We start from the raw sequence: 15,186 nt of genomic DNA on the forward strand, positions 1-15,186 counted from the left end.
AAACAGAGGCAGGAGAATCTCTGTGAATTTAAGGCCAGCCTGGGCTACAGAGTAAATTCCAGAGTAAATTCATGATATTCAAACCTAGGCTTAATGTCAGAGAAACAATGTCAGAGTTACACAGAGAAACCCCACCTCAGGGGAAAAGGGGGTGGGGCAGATATGTGTCTATCTCCACAAGAGCAGCAAGTACTCTGAACTCTTCTATGGAATAAACATTACCTTGAAGTTATGAACGTTTCATGTTTATGCTTCCCAAGTTTAAATCCCTTAGTAGTCTTGGTTCTTCCTGGAGATGACGGTTCTGATAAAAATGAACGCTCTAATTCTGAGTGCAAATCGAAATCACTACAGCACTTTTCAGAGAGCTCAATCAGGTCAACCTTCACCTGTAGTCAAAAACATAAAATTAAATACATTAAATTTAAGCTTGTGTAGCTTCCACTACAGAAATTGCCATTACCAACCAATTCTATTTTACTCTCATGGTAAATTAGTTATAAATCTACTTCTCTATGTTTTCAGAAAGTAGCATCATTGGTATTAACAAAAAAGAAAGCCCTAGGAATTCAACTCATTATTTTGCAGCATTCCTCCTCAAAGTTGCAGGTCTGTAAATCTAGAAGACTGTGTTCAACCTTGAACTCAGGATTACTCTAAATAAATTAACACTAGAATACCTAACGAACATTTCCAATCACTATGGAAATAATGCACTGGGCCACCTAATGCACTACCCACACCTGTCAGGAAAGGGTTGCGTGCTACAGACTCTCAAAAGCCTGATGCATCTCATGATATTCAAACCTAGGCTTAATGTCAGAGAAACAAGAATTAAAGCTGCTTACAAGATGTAAAATTTCTCTAAACTGTGGTCACAGTGATCACTGGGAAACAGTGTGGCTCCGCTTTAGGTTAAAAATGGAAGGCTTAGCCAGGAGGTGGTGGCGCACGCCTTTAATCCCAACACTTAGGGGGCAGAGGCAGGTGGATCTCTGTGAGTTCAGAGCTAGTTACAGACAGCCAGGGCTGTTACACAGAGAAACGCTGTCTTGAAAAAACGGGGCAGGGGGAGTAGTTTAGCTGGCAGTGGTGGTGTACACCTTCAATCTCAGCGCTCAGAAGGCAGAGGCAGGTGGATCTCAAGGCCAGTTCCAGTATGTATGAACACACACACACATACAAATGGACACACACGGACACTAGGTTTAGTCTTGTTTTCTTTCTGCAGCTCAGTCTGGCCTGGAAAGATTCTGTGGCCTTCAAGTTTGAGCGATTCTCCAGACTCTGTCACCTTAGTGCTGGAGTTTCAGGTGTGAACCACCACTCCCAGATGAAGAAGAACAACTTCTCACACAAATATTTTAAATTATTTTTTAAAAATATTAAAATATTTAATATTATTAAAATATTAAAAATTACTTAAAAATATTTTAAAATTCTATCGCCTAATATAGAAACTCAGCCCTCAACTACATGTGAGGTTTGGTTTTCTTTTAAAGGCTATTTATTTACATTATGTTTATGAGTGTTTTGCCTGCACGTGCCCACAGAGATCAGAAGGGGCATCAGATCCCCCAGAACTGAAGTTACAGGTAACTGTAAGGGACTATGTAGGTGAGAACTAGAGGGATTCCTCCACAAGAGTAGCGAGTACTCTCAACTCTTGTGCAGCCTCTCCAGCTCCCATATGTGAGTTTCTAAATAAGAATTAGAACTCAATCACAGTAAAATTCAGTGCTTTTTGTGAAGAGACAGCTTCTTAACATGTGTAGCCCTGTGTGCTTGGAGCTCACTGTGTAGAGAGACTGGCCTTGAGCTCACAGATGCTCTGCCTCTGCCTTTCCTAAGACTGAGATCACAGGTGTAAGACACCATGCCTGACTAAAAGTCAGTGTTTTAGTCACACTACCTAAATTTTAATTTTCCAACAGTCACACAAAGCTACTGGCAACAATACCAAAGCCAGAAAAGTGAGGAACATTTCTACCCCTAAACAGAGTTTACTGGACAGCACAGTTCTAATGAATTCATTAAAAAATTCAGACCAAAAACAAATTCTTTAATGTAATTTTAGCTATGTGTATTTTTTTCCTTAAAGGAAAAGCAGCTATCAATACACTAAATGTTATCTTAAATCCAAATTATTTCATTCTTTCAGGCCCATTACTCATGATGAACACTAATATATTTTGGACAAGGAAATACCTAAGTAGATTTCTGGCTGGAGAGATGGCTCAGAGGTTAAGAGCACTGATTGCTCTTCCAGAGTTCCTGAGTTCAATTCCCAGCAACCACATGGTGGCTCACAACCATTTATAATGAGATCTAATGCTCTCTTCTGGCCTGCAGGATACATAATAAATAAATCTTTAAAAACAAATAACTCTCAGCTTTAAAAGAAAAAAAGAAAAGAAGAAATCAATATATAAGTTCAGTAAGCTATGGATAAAATTCTACAGAAATACCCCTCTTAGAAGCATCAAACAGTCGGTCTTTACAATCCTGAACCTTCAGCACTATGCTTACGAACATCAATTACACTGATACCATAATACACTGTACGAGTTCCCAGGGAAGAGACCGCACCATTCCATCCCTGAACCCAGTGAAGAACAAACAGCGCTGTGTCAGGTACGTTACTCTGTGCCCAGCAGCATAGAGACCACGTGCTTCAGAGGATGTGTGCACAACAGAATGCCTTACCTCATCACAGTCTCAAAATACAAATCAATACTAGACTGAAGCAAAACCAACAGAATAAAAGTAATGAGTTCTAGATTTCAGTAAGAATGTGACTGTCATAAAGATAACGCCTCCAATGGACATTAAGAGTATATCATATAAACTACTACTGGAATGCTAACAACACACAAAGCAACAAACAGAACATCTTCTTCCAAAACTTAGTAATCAAATCCTTCATACCAAATCTAGATCAGTATCGATTTCTTCAGCCTGAAATGGAGTAAACCACATAGACTTCAACTGATCATCCATGACATCAGCTAGCACATATGCAGTCCTAGAATATAAAAAAGGGATGTGAATAAAAGCAGAATCCCAAAACAAAATATTTTAGCTTTACCTAAGTAAAATCTATAGAAGACATAACTAAAATGATTACTCTCCAGATGACTAATAAGATTCACCCTTAATCCATCCAAAACCTATTCAAGAATAAAGTATCCTTAAAAACCAAAGCTTCAAAATAATCCTACAGTTGTGGGGGGCAATGATATGATTCCCACATCGGTGCCTAGTCCAGTTGTCAGAGAGGCTTCCTGCAGTAGCTGATAAAAGCAGGTAGAGATACAGTCAAACATTAGACAGAGAGAGAGAGAGAGCCCAGGTTGGAGGTCTCTATCCAGTCCCACCCCTGTGAAGTCAGGGAATCCTGCGGAAGAGGAGGAAGAGTAATTGTGGGAGCCAGATGAATCCAAGGGCACCATGAGGACATGGCCCAAGGAGTCAACTAAGCAGAGCTCATAGGGGCTCACAGAGACTGAAGCAGAAATCACGGAGGAGGCTGCATGTGTCTGTGCTAAGACCTCTGCATGTACGCTATGGCTGCTAGCTTGGTATGGGTGGGGGGCCTCCTGACAGTGGGAGTGAGGATGACTCTTTGCTATTCTTGGGACCCTTTCCTCCTACTGGGTTGCCTCGCCCAGTCTTGATGTGAGGTTTGTGCCTGGTCTTATTTCATCTTCTTGTGCTGTGTTCAGTGATATCCCTGAGAGGCCTGCTCTTTTTTGGGGAGATGGGAAGGATGAGTCTGGGGGACAGAAGAGGTTGCGGGAGGGGAACTGGGAGGAATGGAGGGAGGGGAAGCTTCAGTCAAGATGTACTGTATGGAGAATAATAAAACTAAATAAAAAGGCCCACTGTAATAGGCTTGGGGATTTCAGTAAACCAAATAGCCTGGTTTTAATTTCCAAAAGTGCAGGCTGATAGCACTGTACTAGTTTTAATAGAAACTGCTAATTCTTATAATTTCTATACAGAGACTATGTCACATAGGATGCTCAATAAGGCTTCAGTGCTCCCAAAGTTAAGAGGTGGACACCTTCCTCTGAGTACAGTGGTTCGCAGCTTTCATCCCAGTAGTCAGAAGGCCTAAGCTATAGGAGATCCTGTTTCCAAACGAACAACCACAAAAAAAAGTTCTACATTCTCAAAGCTCGGGGTCAGTCAACCTTGTTCTGCCAGCCTGTTTTTACACAGTCTGTATGTCCAGCATAGTATGCATAGTTTTTCCTTTTTAAAAGGCAAACAAACAACAAAAACTATAAAATATGCAAGAGGCTGTAGGTGGCCTACAAACACTGGAATTTTTGCTATCTCACTCTTTACAAAAAGTTTGTTGCCCCAACCAAGATTCCTGCAGCCATTATTTAAATCATCTAAACCTCAAATCCCTACTGACTCACCTATTGTTGAACAGATTCTGCAGAGATTCTGGAGCCGACAGTACGGGCTCTACATCCTGGTCACTGAGAGGCAAAGGGTCACCAGACGACTCCAGCATCTGCTTCAGTCCAACTACATTGTCCAGCAAAGAATCCAGATTGTCATCATCTTTGGAATGCTCCTAGACACAGACAGAAGAATAAGAAGATGCCAGCAAATAAAGCAAGAGCATTTGAGCCCTGCTCCGCTGAGTCCCATGTTCTACCGACTGAGCTAGCCGGGCAGTTCCCTGCTCCGCTGAGACCCTGCACATTTGGAACACCATCCAGAAGTCAACAACTTAACATTAAGCATATTAAAATAAAACAAACATCAAAACACTTGTCATTTTATTCCTAAACAATGGCAGCAGAGGCATCCTGCATTGAAAAACAAACAATCCAAACACACTTCCTTTGTTTGCTCATGAGACTCATAACATGATGGAAAAGTATATCCCAGATTATTAATCCAAGGAGCTACCTGGAGGGTATAAACACCCAGCTAAGGGTTATAATATTGAAAAAGGCACCACGGAAAGCTTGTACTAGTCACACTGAGAAGGAATGCTGATTTATTACTATTTTTTTCTGGTTTTCTTTTTACCAAAACAAGCTTCTCTAGTTCAAGGAACAAACTCTCTGGACCCTCTTCTTTGCTCTGTAGCAGCTGTTTGAGCTCTGCAGCATTAATGCTCATCGTCCGGGGTGGGTGAGCGCCCTCCACCTCCATGAGACCACTATCATCTCCACAACAGCCCTGTAAAGGTCACACACAAGTTACATTGACAACGGGAAATCTACAAAGATGCTTCTAAATTTATTCATCTATTTCAGCCATCTGTTATTATGTGCCCCTTCATGTTAAAACTTTTACAGCTCAATAAATGGCTAGCTTTAAAAAGGACTTAGTTTACTGAAAGTGGAAATGTTTTGAGTAAGATTAGTAAAATAAATAGGTAAACATATTTAAATTACTGACACAGTTTTCTCAAAAACTATTTTATAGCCATCAGTATTGGTATATTTATACTGGCACTTGATAAGACAGTTAACTGATGTATGTTCAAGAGCTAGGAAGACTCCTACAAGAACAGACAACTGAAGGAAATTGAATTATATCTCTCAAGACAATACAGGCAATAAAAACAGCAACTATCATATATAAGACCTATTGGACAGAAAAACAAGCATTTTCTACTTTAAAATCATACATATCACTATACACACAAAAAGATATACGTTAGATCTCTATGTACATGCCAAGCAGTAGCTGCTAGTCTGTCTAACGTCCTTTATTTTAAATGACACAAAATGAATTATGCTCTACCAGGAGTAAAGTTCCAAAATAAATGTGTCCCCACTAATCCTGATGCAGGATTTAATACTTTTTCGTGTGAGTTTTCCTAAGTTTATGTATACCACGTGCGTGCAGGAACCCATGCGGGCCAGAAGATGGTATCAGATTCCTTGAAATTGGAGTCACAAGCAGTTGTGAGCTGCTTGAGGTGCATGCTGGGAGCCAGGTCCTCTGCAGAGTAGTATACACTCTTAACACTGAGCCATCTCTCCAATCCTGAAGATTTAGTATTTTTAGTTTGTATAAAAATTTAAAATTTTGTTTGGAGTTAATAACATTTGTCCTATAAATGTTCAAATATCAAAAGCTAAATGATCGTTGTTGTTACTTTTTTTTTTTTCTGACAAGGTCTCCTGTAGCACAGTTTGGCCTCAAACTCACTATGTAGCCACTGATGCCCCGGGTCCATTTCCCAGTTGCTGGGCTTACAAGTAATGTGTTGAGTGAGAAAGTATTTTTAACAAAGCCTACCTGGTCTGAAAATGAGCCCGGAGGAGCACTAGCTCTTTTCAGAGGACACTAGAGTGAGGAAGGAACTTACTGTGCAGGAGGGCACTGGCTCTTTTCAGAGGACACTAGAGTGAGGAAGGGGCTTACTGTGCAGGAGGGCACTGGCTCCACAGCCCTACTGCTCTGCATCATCAGGGAAAGGTTAGACAAGTGAGACGGGGTGACTGGAGGAGGTGAAGGCTCTACCTAGACCACCCTCTAAAGGCGCCCTTCATAAACAGGGAATTCCGGACACCAGCCGTTAAGAGCCCAACCCGAGCAGTAGTCGGCTTGCTGGTTTATTCGCAGTGGGGTCAGGCCCAGGGCTCCCACATGCTCGGCAAGGGCTCCAGCATGTGTCATACTCTCAGTCACTACCAAGTTTATAAACAAAATACTACTCATAAAATACAACCCACCTGCTTCTAATTAAAAGTAGTCTTAGAAAATAGTGGGCACATCCCTTTAAACCCAACATTCAGGAGGCAGAGGCAGTCAGATATCTGAGTTCAAGGCTAACCTGGTCTACAGAGTGAGTTCCAGGACAACCAGGGCTACACAGAAAAACCCCGTCTCGAAAAACAAAACAACAACCAAAAAAAAAAAGCAAGAAAAAAATGGAGGGTCAAATTCAGCCTAAATCTTTAGAAAACACAACTGTCAAGATCAACAAAACTAACAAACATTTAGCCAGACTTAGAAGAAAAAAGAAAAGCAAGTAAGGGATGCAGAGCGCATCTTGCACATGAGGCCCCAGGTTCAATGTCAAGTACCACACCAAGAGGAAGACTCCAATTATAAAACAAGGAACAAAAAGGCAGACAGCTTACCAGAAAATTTTGGGTTTATAAGAAAATACTAAAGACAATTATATGCCATCAGATACTGAAGATAACACAGAGAAATACATTCTTAAAAGTATGAAAAGGCCTAGGCTTAAAAAAATCTGAATAGACTTAAATTAATTAGTACTTAATTGAATTAGCATTTTTAAGAAAAAAGGGGCTCATGTCAGCAGAACATTCTCTAAAACTGGAAGAACAGAGAAGATAAGCAAGGCCCCAGCACCAACAACACACTAATCTGTGAAGTATTCCCACTTTACACAAAATAGTTTCCCGAAAAAGAAAAGCCCAGACTCCAAATAGCTTCATTAGTGAAGTGTATCAAATAATTAAAGAATTAGTAATCCTTCACAAACTTCCATTCCTAAGAATGAAACCTGCTCAGCTTACTCAACGAACCCAAAAACATCACCAGAAAAGACAGCTACAAACCAAGATCCTTTATGAATACAAACATAAAATCCTCATTAAATAGAACACACAGAATGGATCAAACTGGAATAATCCTAGGAAAACAATGCTGGTTCAACAATCAAAAAAGCCAACCCATTCAAAATAATATGGAGAAAACCCTTGTGCTCATTACAACAAAATCCTAAGAAGCACTGGCAAAACTCAACAACTGTTCACGATATGAACGTAGCCTGCAGGCAGAGCAGGACAGCCTTGAACTAATGTTTCTCCTTCCTCTGCCTCTGAGTGCCAGGGCCAGAGCACGAACCACCAAGAACAGCAAGAACTTTGCAAACAAAACTGAAGGATCATGTCTAGACAAGGTCACCGAAGAGCCTTAGACAGATCACATGATAAGGGAAACACACTAGCTAGGGAACTCATATTTTTCTCATGGAATCTTTTATTTTGTAACCATGCAATAAAAGATACTTTACATTTTTTCTAAACAGTAACCCTAAGTGTGTGCTGAATTTCTTAAATATTGGAAAGTATGCAATAACCCATAAGATGTGTTACACACACACACACACACACACACACACACACACCCTAGTCAGTATTTTTATGCAAAGCTAGATTATGGTGCAACAAAAACATGCAGGAACTCAAGAGTTTTTAACAATATATTAATATATATAATGAATTTCCACAGCAGGAAACACTGCCAAACTATTTAACCCTAAGGCAGAGGCTTCTGGAATATTCACTACAGAAGACTCTGAATCATATTTGAACAAATACGAGCAAACAACCGTTCTGTCTTTTGCACAGCCCTCACTTTACAGAGCGATGGAAAAGGCATTACTATGCATTCCAATACATTTTGAAATAATTATTTTAGCCTGTGGTATTTCTAGTGTTTACAGACAGCAAACAGAAACACTAATGCACTCTTACCATGGCATCAGAGCTGAGGATCTGTCTCATGAACTCCAGAAACGAGGAGGCGAGCTCCCCTGTGTCCTTACTGAACGTGCTGACCACTCGCTTCAGCAAGCTGTGCAGAGCACTACTGTTCTTCCTTAGAGAGCTGAAATAAAGGCAAGAGCACAGACAGTCAGAGCCAAAAGAGAATGAAGAGGACAGGTAGACATGGTGTGCACCTGGATGGCCAGATCTCAGAGGGAACAGGAAGGAGAAAAGCCCTAGGCTGGTGATACTCCACCTCCCTAATGTTGTGACCCTCATGTCATGGTAACCTCCAACTAGAAAAATATTTTGTTGCCATTTCATAACTATAATTTTGCTACCATTATGAATTATAATGTAAATGTATGGTATGCAGGATATCTGATATGTGAGCCCTGTAAAAAGGTCATTAGATAACCAAAGGGGTCGCGACCCACAGTCTGAGAACCACTGTTCTAGGCCAAGTAGAGCTTCATGATGAGGCTGTCTTGAAAGGAAACAAGACAAAGCAAAAAAAAAAAAAAAGAGAGAGAGAGAGAGAGAGAGAGAGAGAGAGAAAGAGAGAATGTGTCAAAATGTTAAGTATATAAGAGTAGTATGAGAAATAACTAAGTTCAGAATACAATTTATTTCACCATTTAAAAAACATAAAGACATACATGTCTCTGTTCACAATGTAACAACAAAAAATCAGCTCATTTCAATATTTGATTTTTTTTTCTTTTACAAACTCTCACTATATAGGACAGACTAACCTCAAACTCACAATCCTCTTGCCTCAGTTTCCCAAATGCTATGATTACAGGTATGGATACAGTACATTTTCCAAAGCTATCATAGCCCACTTGCTAGCTCCCTATTTAAACTTCTACTCATGATGTGAGCGATCCCCTAGCATCAGAGGGCTGGCATTATCTCAGAGACCATAGGGAACCCTAACTGAAGAGTTACAAACAACAGGGAAACAAGGGTCTAGCGCAGAGCTCAAAGAACTTCTGCTTAAGACCCAGCTGGTAACTGTTTTGGCTTTGCGTGCTGCACAGCTCAGATTTCCCGCTGCAGCTGCTGGCGCAGTGGCAAGTGCTGGGCAATGCAGATGATGCCTGTGCCGCAGCAATGCCCTATATGCTGTACCCACAGAAAACTGGACTCCGCTCACAGTCCAGTTTGCCAAACTTGCATGACAAACCCCCTCTGGCGTATGTCTAAAGTCCTGATCATACTCTGCACTTAACACCGTTCCCAGTTTCAACAGAATTTCAAGGCGAGCCACTCCAATACTCAGTTGTCTCTAAAGCTCCAACACTGCCAGCCAGATGGAAATAAGCACATTGACAAGCAGGGCTCCAGCTACCAAATGGTCAGGTTGTGAGATCCCACTGACCATGGTAAAGCAATAAAGAGGAGAAGATCAGCCCCTCCTATTCTGAAGAACTTTTTAAACACAGATAAACAGGGATAAAAATCACACCTAAAGAAAAAGATAATAATGGAAAAATAATAGGCTCAAAACTAGACCTTCACAATTGCTACATAAAATCTTAAGCAAATGAGTTATACTTGTGCATTCTCTATCAAAAACTAGGGTCTGTTTTAAGCATTCGTTCATGGCTATACTCTTAGCATTCCAGGGGCTGAGGCAGGAGGATTACACGGTCCAGGTCACCCTAGGCTACAGAACAAGGTCCTGTCTCAAACAAACAACCCAAAACAAGAACAAAAAAATCTACAGCTAATATATCTACTAGAATGTCTTTTAGGAAAAGCACAGCAACATAATCTGGCAAAGCCAGGGCATGACGTGCATGTCTCTCCTCCTCACCCCTCGCCCAGGAGGCTGAGGCCAACCTGAGCAACACTGGCTGCTCCATGTCAACAAACAGAACGACCCCACGGCAGGAAGTCGCGGTGAGGCTAAGGGCTCTAATGCAGAGGGAATGGAAAGCAAACAGAGATCACTTTGGGAAACAGTGCAGCAGTGCTTGATGGGGTTAAACAGCTGCCTGTCACATGACCTAGGCACTCCACAGAGGTACCTAGCCAAGAGAAATACAAGTACCCACAGAAGCCAGGCTTATAAAGACTTATAACTGTCATTCATACATACTAGAAAGTAGAATCAACTCAGACAGTTAGAAAATATTTTAAATCCATTACTAATTATCAATGAAACTCTGCTATATATAAAACTTTTCCTACAAAAGACATCACACTTTCAACCTTCCATGAGTACAAACTAACTAAACGACAGGGCACAGCACACTAAATCCTGCACAGCCCACCTTTTCAAGTGAAACAGTCCATAGTCATGCTCTGCAAGGAACATCATTGTGCGGACACACGTCAGCAGGCAGTTGTAACTGCTTTCGGAATTAGCCAGAGTTGCCAGCAGACAGTCACAGATGGCCGTCATCAGTTCTTTACTCGGGAGGGAATTGGAGAGCTGCTCAAGCTCAGAGGCAGGACCTTCAGAAGGGCTTGGCAAAATGAGTGCAATGTCCTGGGGGGCAGGGAGAAACATTTCAAAATGATTATCACCATCACTCCTGACTGCTATTTCTAAACACACGCAATTCACACTTAATAACAATACCATTAAAATATTACTGCTGGGGGCTGGGGATGACTCAGCGGTCAAGAGCACTGGCTGCTCTTCAGGAGGACCAGGGTTCAATTATTAGTACCCCCAAGGTGGGTCACCACCATATGACACTCAGTCCCAGAGCCTCTGATGCCCTGCTCTGGCCTCTCCAGGGAGTGGGCATGCAGGTAGTACACAGACATGCATGTAGACAAAACAACCATACAAATAAATAAAAATTCCGAACATTATTGTTATGGTCCCATCCCAAACAGATTCAAACAGATAAATAAATCCTCTTTTCTAAAAGTTAATGTGAGAATATATAAGAAAATAGACATAGTGTTTTCCTTTATACTACTTTCTACCTTTAAAAAAACTTTTAAAATTTATCTTCCATTTACACAAGAGGAAGAGAGTTTGGCATTGACTCTGAAAAGGGCAGAAGAGTCACCTGGGCCAAACAACATAAGATAGATAAGGCATTATCAGCTACTTTCTGCCATCTAACTAATTTTTTATTCTCAGACTCAGAAACACAAATACCATTGTTCTCTCTCATACATGGATCCCAGCTCCTCATTTTCATGTTACTTGTGTGGGGCTGAGTGTGATATAGATCATGATTGTATAAGGGGAAAGAGGTTTTCAAGGACTGGGAGTATACTGCTCCATGAGATATGACGACGGAACGCAGACTAAAGCAGGCAAAGGGCACAGGCAGGCAGGAGTGTGGACAGGAGAGGAACAGAGGAAGAGGACTGACTGGCCAAAACACAGTACATATGAAATGCCATCTTCTCCTGCGAAAGTCAGTTTTTTTAGGGATGTGGCCTTTGATAGGCTGCCCGTGCTCTGGTAGATGGTCCGATACCCATGTATATGCTGGGGACACTATGTGGATTCAGTGGGTTAGAGAAAACAAGCACATGAAATTGGGAGATAATACTGGTGAGAAGAGAGGAAGAACTGGGGTGTACTGGAGAGGAAGGAGGGAATGAAGGTGAGGGGTGGACTTGATCAAAACAGATTATATGAGTGCGTGGAACTCTCAGACATATTTATACTTTACAGCAAAATAGAGATGATGGCCTTGGAAGGAAGTAAACGTGGCATAGTTTCAATTTTAAAATGCTTAAAAAGCTTTGATAGTAAAATACCTTAAATCAATCTATTATTCATGAATTTAGACTTCTTTTAGATTACAGAGGCTTCTAGAAATAAAATTTTTGGCTGAACTTTTAGTAAACTTATCAATAGTGGAATTTAAAGCTTCATAAAAAGGGATGGATAGAACAAACACTAGGCACAATCTTCAATTAAATGTGTCCTTCTACTTTTTATACTTTTAAAATTCAAGCAAGTCAAGTTAATCACACCTAAAGAAACATCCACTGCTCATTATGGGAGTCAACTGGGCTTTCAGGGTTCTACAAACACAATCTGCATCAGAAAGAAAAGCGGCATCAGGGTAGCTCTTAATGAAGTCTGAGGGAAGGGAAGAAAGGGGCCCTAGCCTTGGTCAGCAGTCACATGACACAGTGTGAGCACTTTATAAGCACCGATCACAGGCCCACTACTACAGTCTACCACTTCTGAAAACAAGTCCCATACAGTCCGAGGTCTTCAATGTAACAAAACTGCACTTCAATCCTCTAGCACAGGCTTTTCCTAACTATACTCTGTCTGGAAAAAGAAAAGCCATCTGCTGACTGGGGGCACAAGCATTCTGACCGGCAGGATCGCACTGACACATGGAAATGTTCCAGAAAGAACTGACGGCAAGAGGAAAGCACAACTGCTCAGGAGCAGCTGCATGCATCGGTCAGAATGCACGGACAGCGGTGACTCTCGCTGCTGCACAAGCATCGGTCAGAATGCACGGACAGCGGTGACTCTCGCTGCTGCACAAGCATCGGTCAGAATGCACAGACAGCGGTGACTCTGGCTGCTGCACAAGCATCGGTCAGAATGCACGGACAGCGGTGACTCTCGCTGCTGCACAAGCATCGGTCAGAATGCACGGACAGCGGTGACTCTCGCTGCTGCACAAGCATCAGTCAGAATGCACAGACAGCGGTGACTCTCGCTGCTGCACAAGCATCGGTCAGAATGCACGGACAGCGGTGACTCTCGCTGCTGCACAAGCATCGGTCAGAATGCACAGACAGCGGTGACTCTCGCTGCTGCACAAGCATCGGTCAGAATGCACAGACAGCGGTGACTCTCGCTGCTGCACAAGCATCGGTCAGAATGCACGGACAGCGGTGACTCTCGCTGCTGCACAAGCATCGGTCAGAATGCACGGACAGCGGTGACTCTCGCTGCTGCACAAGCATCGGTCAGAATGCACAGACAGCGGTGACTCTCGCTGCTGCACAAGCATCGGTCAGAATGCACGGACAGCGGTGACTCTCGCTGCTGCACAAGCATCGGTCAGAATGCACGGACAGCGGTGACTCTCGCTGCTGCACAAGCATCGGTCAGAATGCACGGACAGCGGTGACTCTCGCTGCTGCACAAGCATCGGTCAGAATGCACAGACAGCGGTGACTCTCGCTGCTGCACAAGCATCGGTCAGAATGCACGGACAGCGGTGACTCTCGCTGCTGCACAAGCATTGGTCAGAATGCACGGACAGCGGTGACTCTCGCTGCTGCACAAGCATTGGTCAGAATGCAGACAGCGGTGACTCTCGCTGCTGCACAAGCATTGGTCAGAATGCAGACAGCGGTGACTCTCGCTGCTGCAGCAGTTGTCCACAAGAAGCAGACAAGTGGCACACATGGTAGTCCAGCACTTGGGAGACAGAGGAGGGAAATCAGCGATTCAAGGTCAGACTTGGCTACAGAGCGAGTCTGAGGGCAGTTGGGGCTACAAAAGACCTACTCTCCAAAGAGTAACCACACAAAGAAGTTATCCTCACATTAATCAACTAATATCAATGTTATAAAACTAAAGAACGCCTTGGCACATGTTAATATAATTAGGAAGGAAAGCAATACAGTAAATACTAATTAGCCATAAAAAGCATTGGAAATTAGCACAAAAGCAACTACCCAGGATGGCAATACTATTACAAAAGGACATAAATCTCCTCAGAGACCCAAAGCTAAGCCAAAGAGAACTAGAATGCACTAAAACCAGCTTGCTTTTCTTCCACATATCAAACAAGCTTTCTAAATCCAGGAGTCATAGAACATAGGTAAGCTCTGCTCCCAGCCAAGATTTACATTAAGACAAGCACTCAGGCACACACCAACACACACACACTGACAATAAAAAACTCAATACCTGGTCACAGAGAGACTGCAAAATGGACGTGACATATTCCACACACTGCTGGCGAATAACACTGTCCCCAGGAGACCGTACCAAAGCTAAAAGATCCTGGAATATCTCTGCATATCTTTCATCGCCTTTAATAGTTCCGTTAATTAGATGCAAAATAGCTAATTTACAAGCTTTATGTGAAGCCAGAGCATCGAGAAGAGCAAGCAACCTGGTGGTTTGGCTAGTATACTGTTTCTCTTTATCTTCTGAAGTGCTGAAATAAAATCAATATATTCAGTAAACAAGCTTCTTGATGATAAAGACATTATTTAATATTGTCTATACTATCGATTCATACAAATTTTGCATAAAACATACATCTCATTCCTTTGATATAATGGTGGTTTTTTTCTGGAATTGTTTTATAAATTCAGGTCTTGAACAAATACCTCATGTCGGAGGAGTTCTTTAGACCTCGCCTTTTGAAACTGCACAACTAGGGTGGAAGGTGACTCAGTAAGTAAAGGCTCCTGCAGGGCAGCCCTAACGTGAGTTCAACCCTAGCACCCATGTAAAGAAGGAAAAAAAGCAAATGTATCAAGTTGCCCTGACCACACACACCAGCATATATATGCACACGTGTACACATTACACAGTTAAGTTAAACAAAAGCCCCAAATCAAGACCTTCACATGACTTGCATATGAAACAAGATAGTCTTCTGAAGAAAATAATTTACATACAATTAATTTATGCATACATGTGTGCATGTGTGTGTTTACACATCCATATGTTATCTGAGCTTACTAAACCCTAGTTTCCAAA

General features: G+C 42.0%; 1 protein-coding gene, 1 non-coding gene and 1 pseudogene across 3 annotated transcripts in view; 2 read left to right on the top strand and 1 right to left on the bottom strand.

Annotated features, from left to right (window-relative positions):
• Positions 1 to 15,186, bottom strand: part of Virma (vir like m6A methyltransferase associated) — a 62,230-nt gene that overhangs the window by 5,775 nt on the left and 41,269 nt on the right. Inside the window, exons 15-21 of one of the 2 annotated variants that reach the window (XM_075966966.1) lie at positions 14,383 to 14,635; positions 10,790 to 11,007; positions 8,496 to 8,628; positions 5,056 to 5,208; positions 4,431 to 4,591; positions 2,929 to 3,025; positions 223 to 389 (exon numbers count right to left, since the gene is read on the bottom strand). In XM_075966966.1, coding sequence (XP_075823081.1) covers positions 223 to 389; positions 2,929 to 3,025; positions 4,431 to 4,591; positions 5,056 to 5,208; positions 8,496 to 8,628; positions 10,790 to 11,007; positions 14,383 to 14,635 — 1,182 coding nt within the window. The remainder of the gene's footprint in view (positions 1 to 222; positions 390 to 2,928; positions 3,026 to 4,430; positions 4,592 to 5,055; positions 5,209 to 8,495; positions 8,629 to 10,789; positions 11,008 to 14,382; positions 14,636 to 15,186) is intronic. The other variant, XM_075966967.1, reaches the window with a different exon arrangement.
• LOC142847421 (U6 spliceosomal RNA) lies at positions 7,302 to 7,402 on the top strand (annotated as a pseudogene).
• On the top strand, positions 11,487 to 11,610 carry LOC142847458 (U6atac minor spliceosomal RNA). Its single transcript, XR_012910210.1, has one exon. It is a non-coding gene; the product is annotated as a U6atac minor spliceosomal RNA (small nuclear RNA).

This window comes from Microtus pennsylvanicus, chromosome 3, assembly GCF_037038515.1.
Source record: "Microtus pennsylvanicus isolate mMicPen1 chromosome 3, mMicPen1.hap1, whole genome shotgun sequence".
In the NCBI taxonomy this organism is placed as follows: domain Eukaryota; kingdom Metazoa; phylum Chordata; class Mammalia; order Rodentia; family Cricetidae; genus Microtus; species Microtus pennsylvanicus.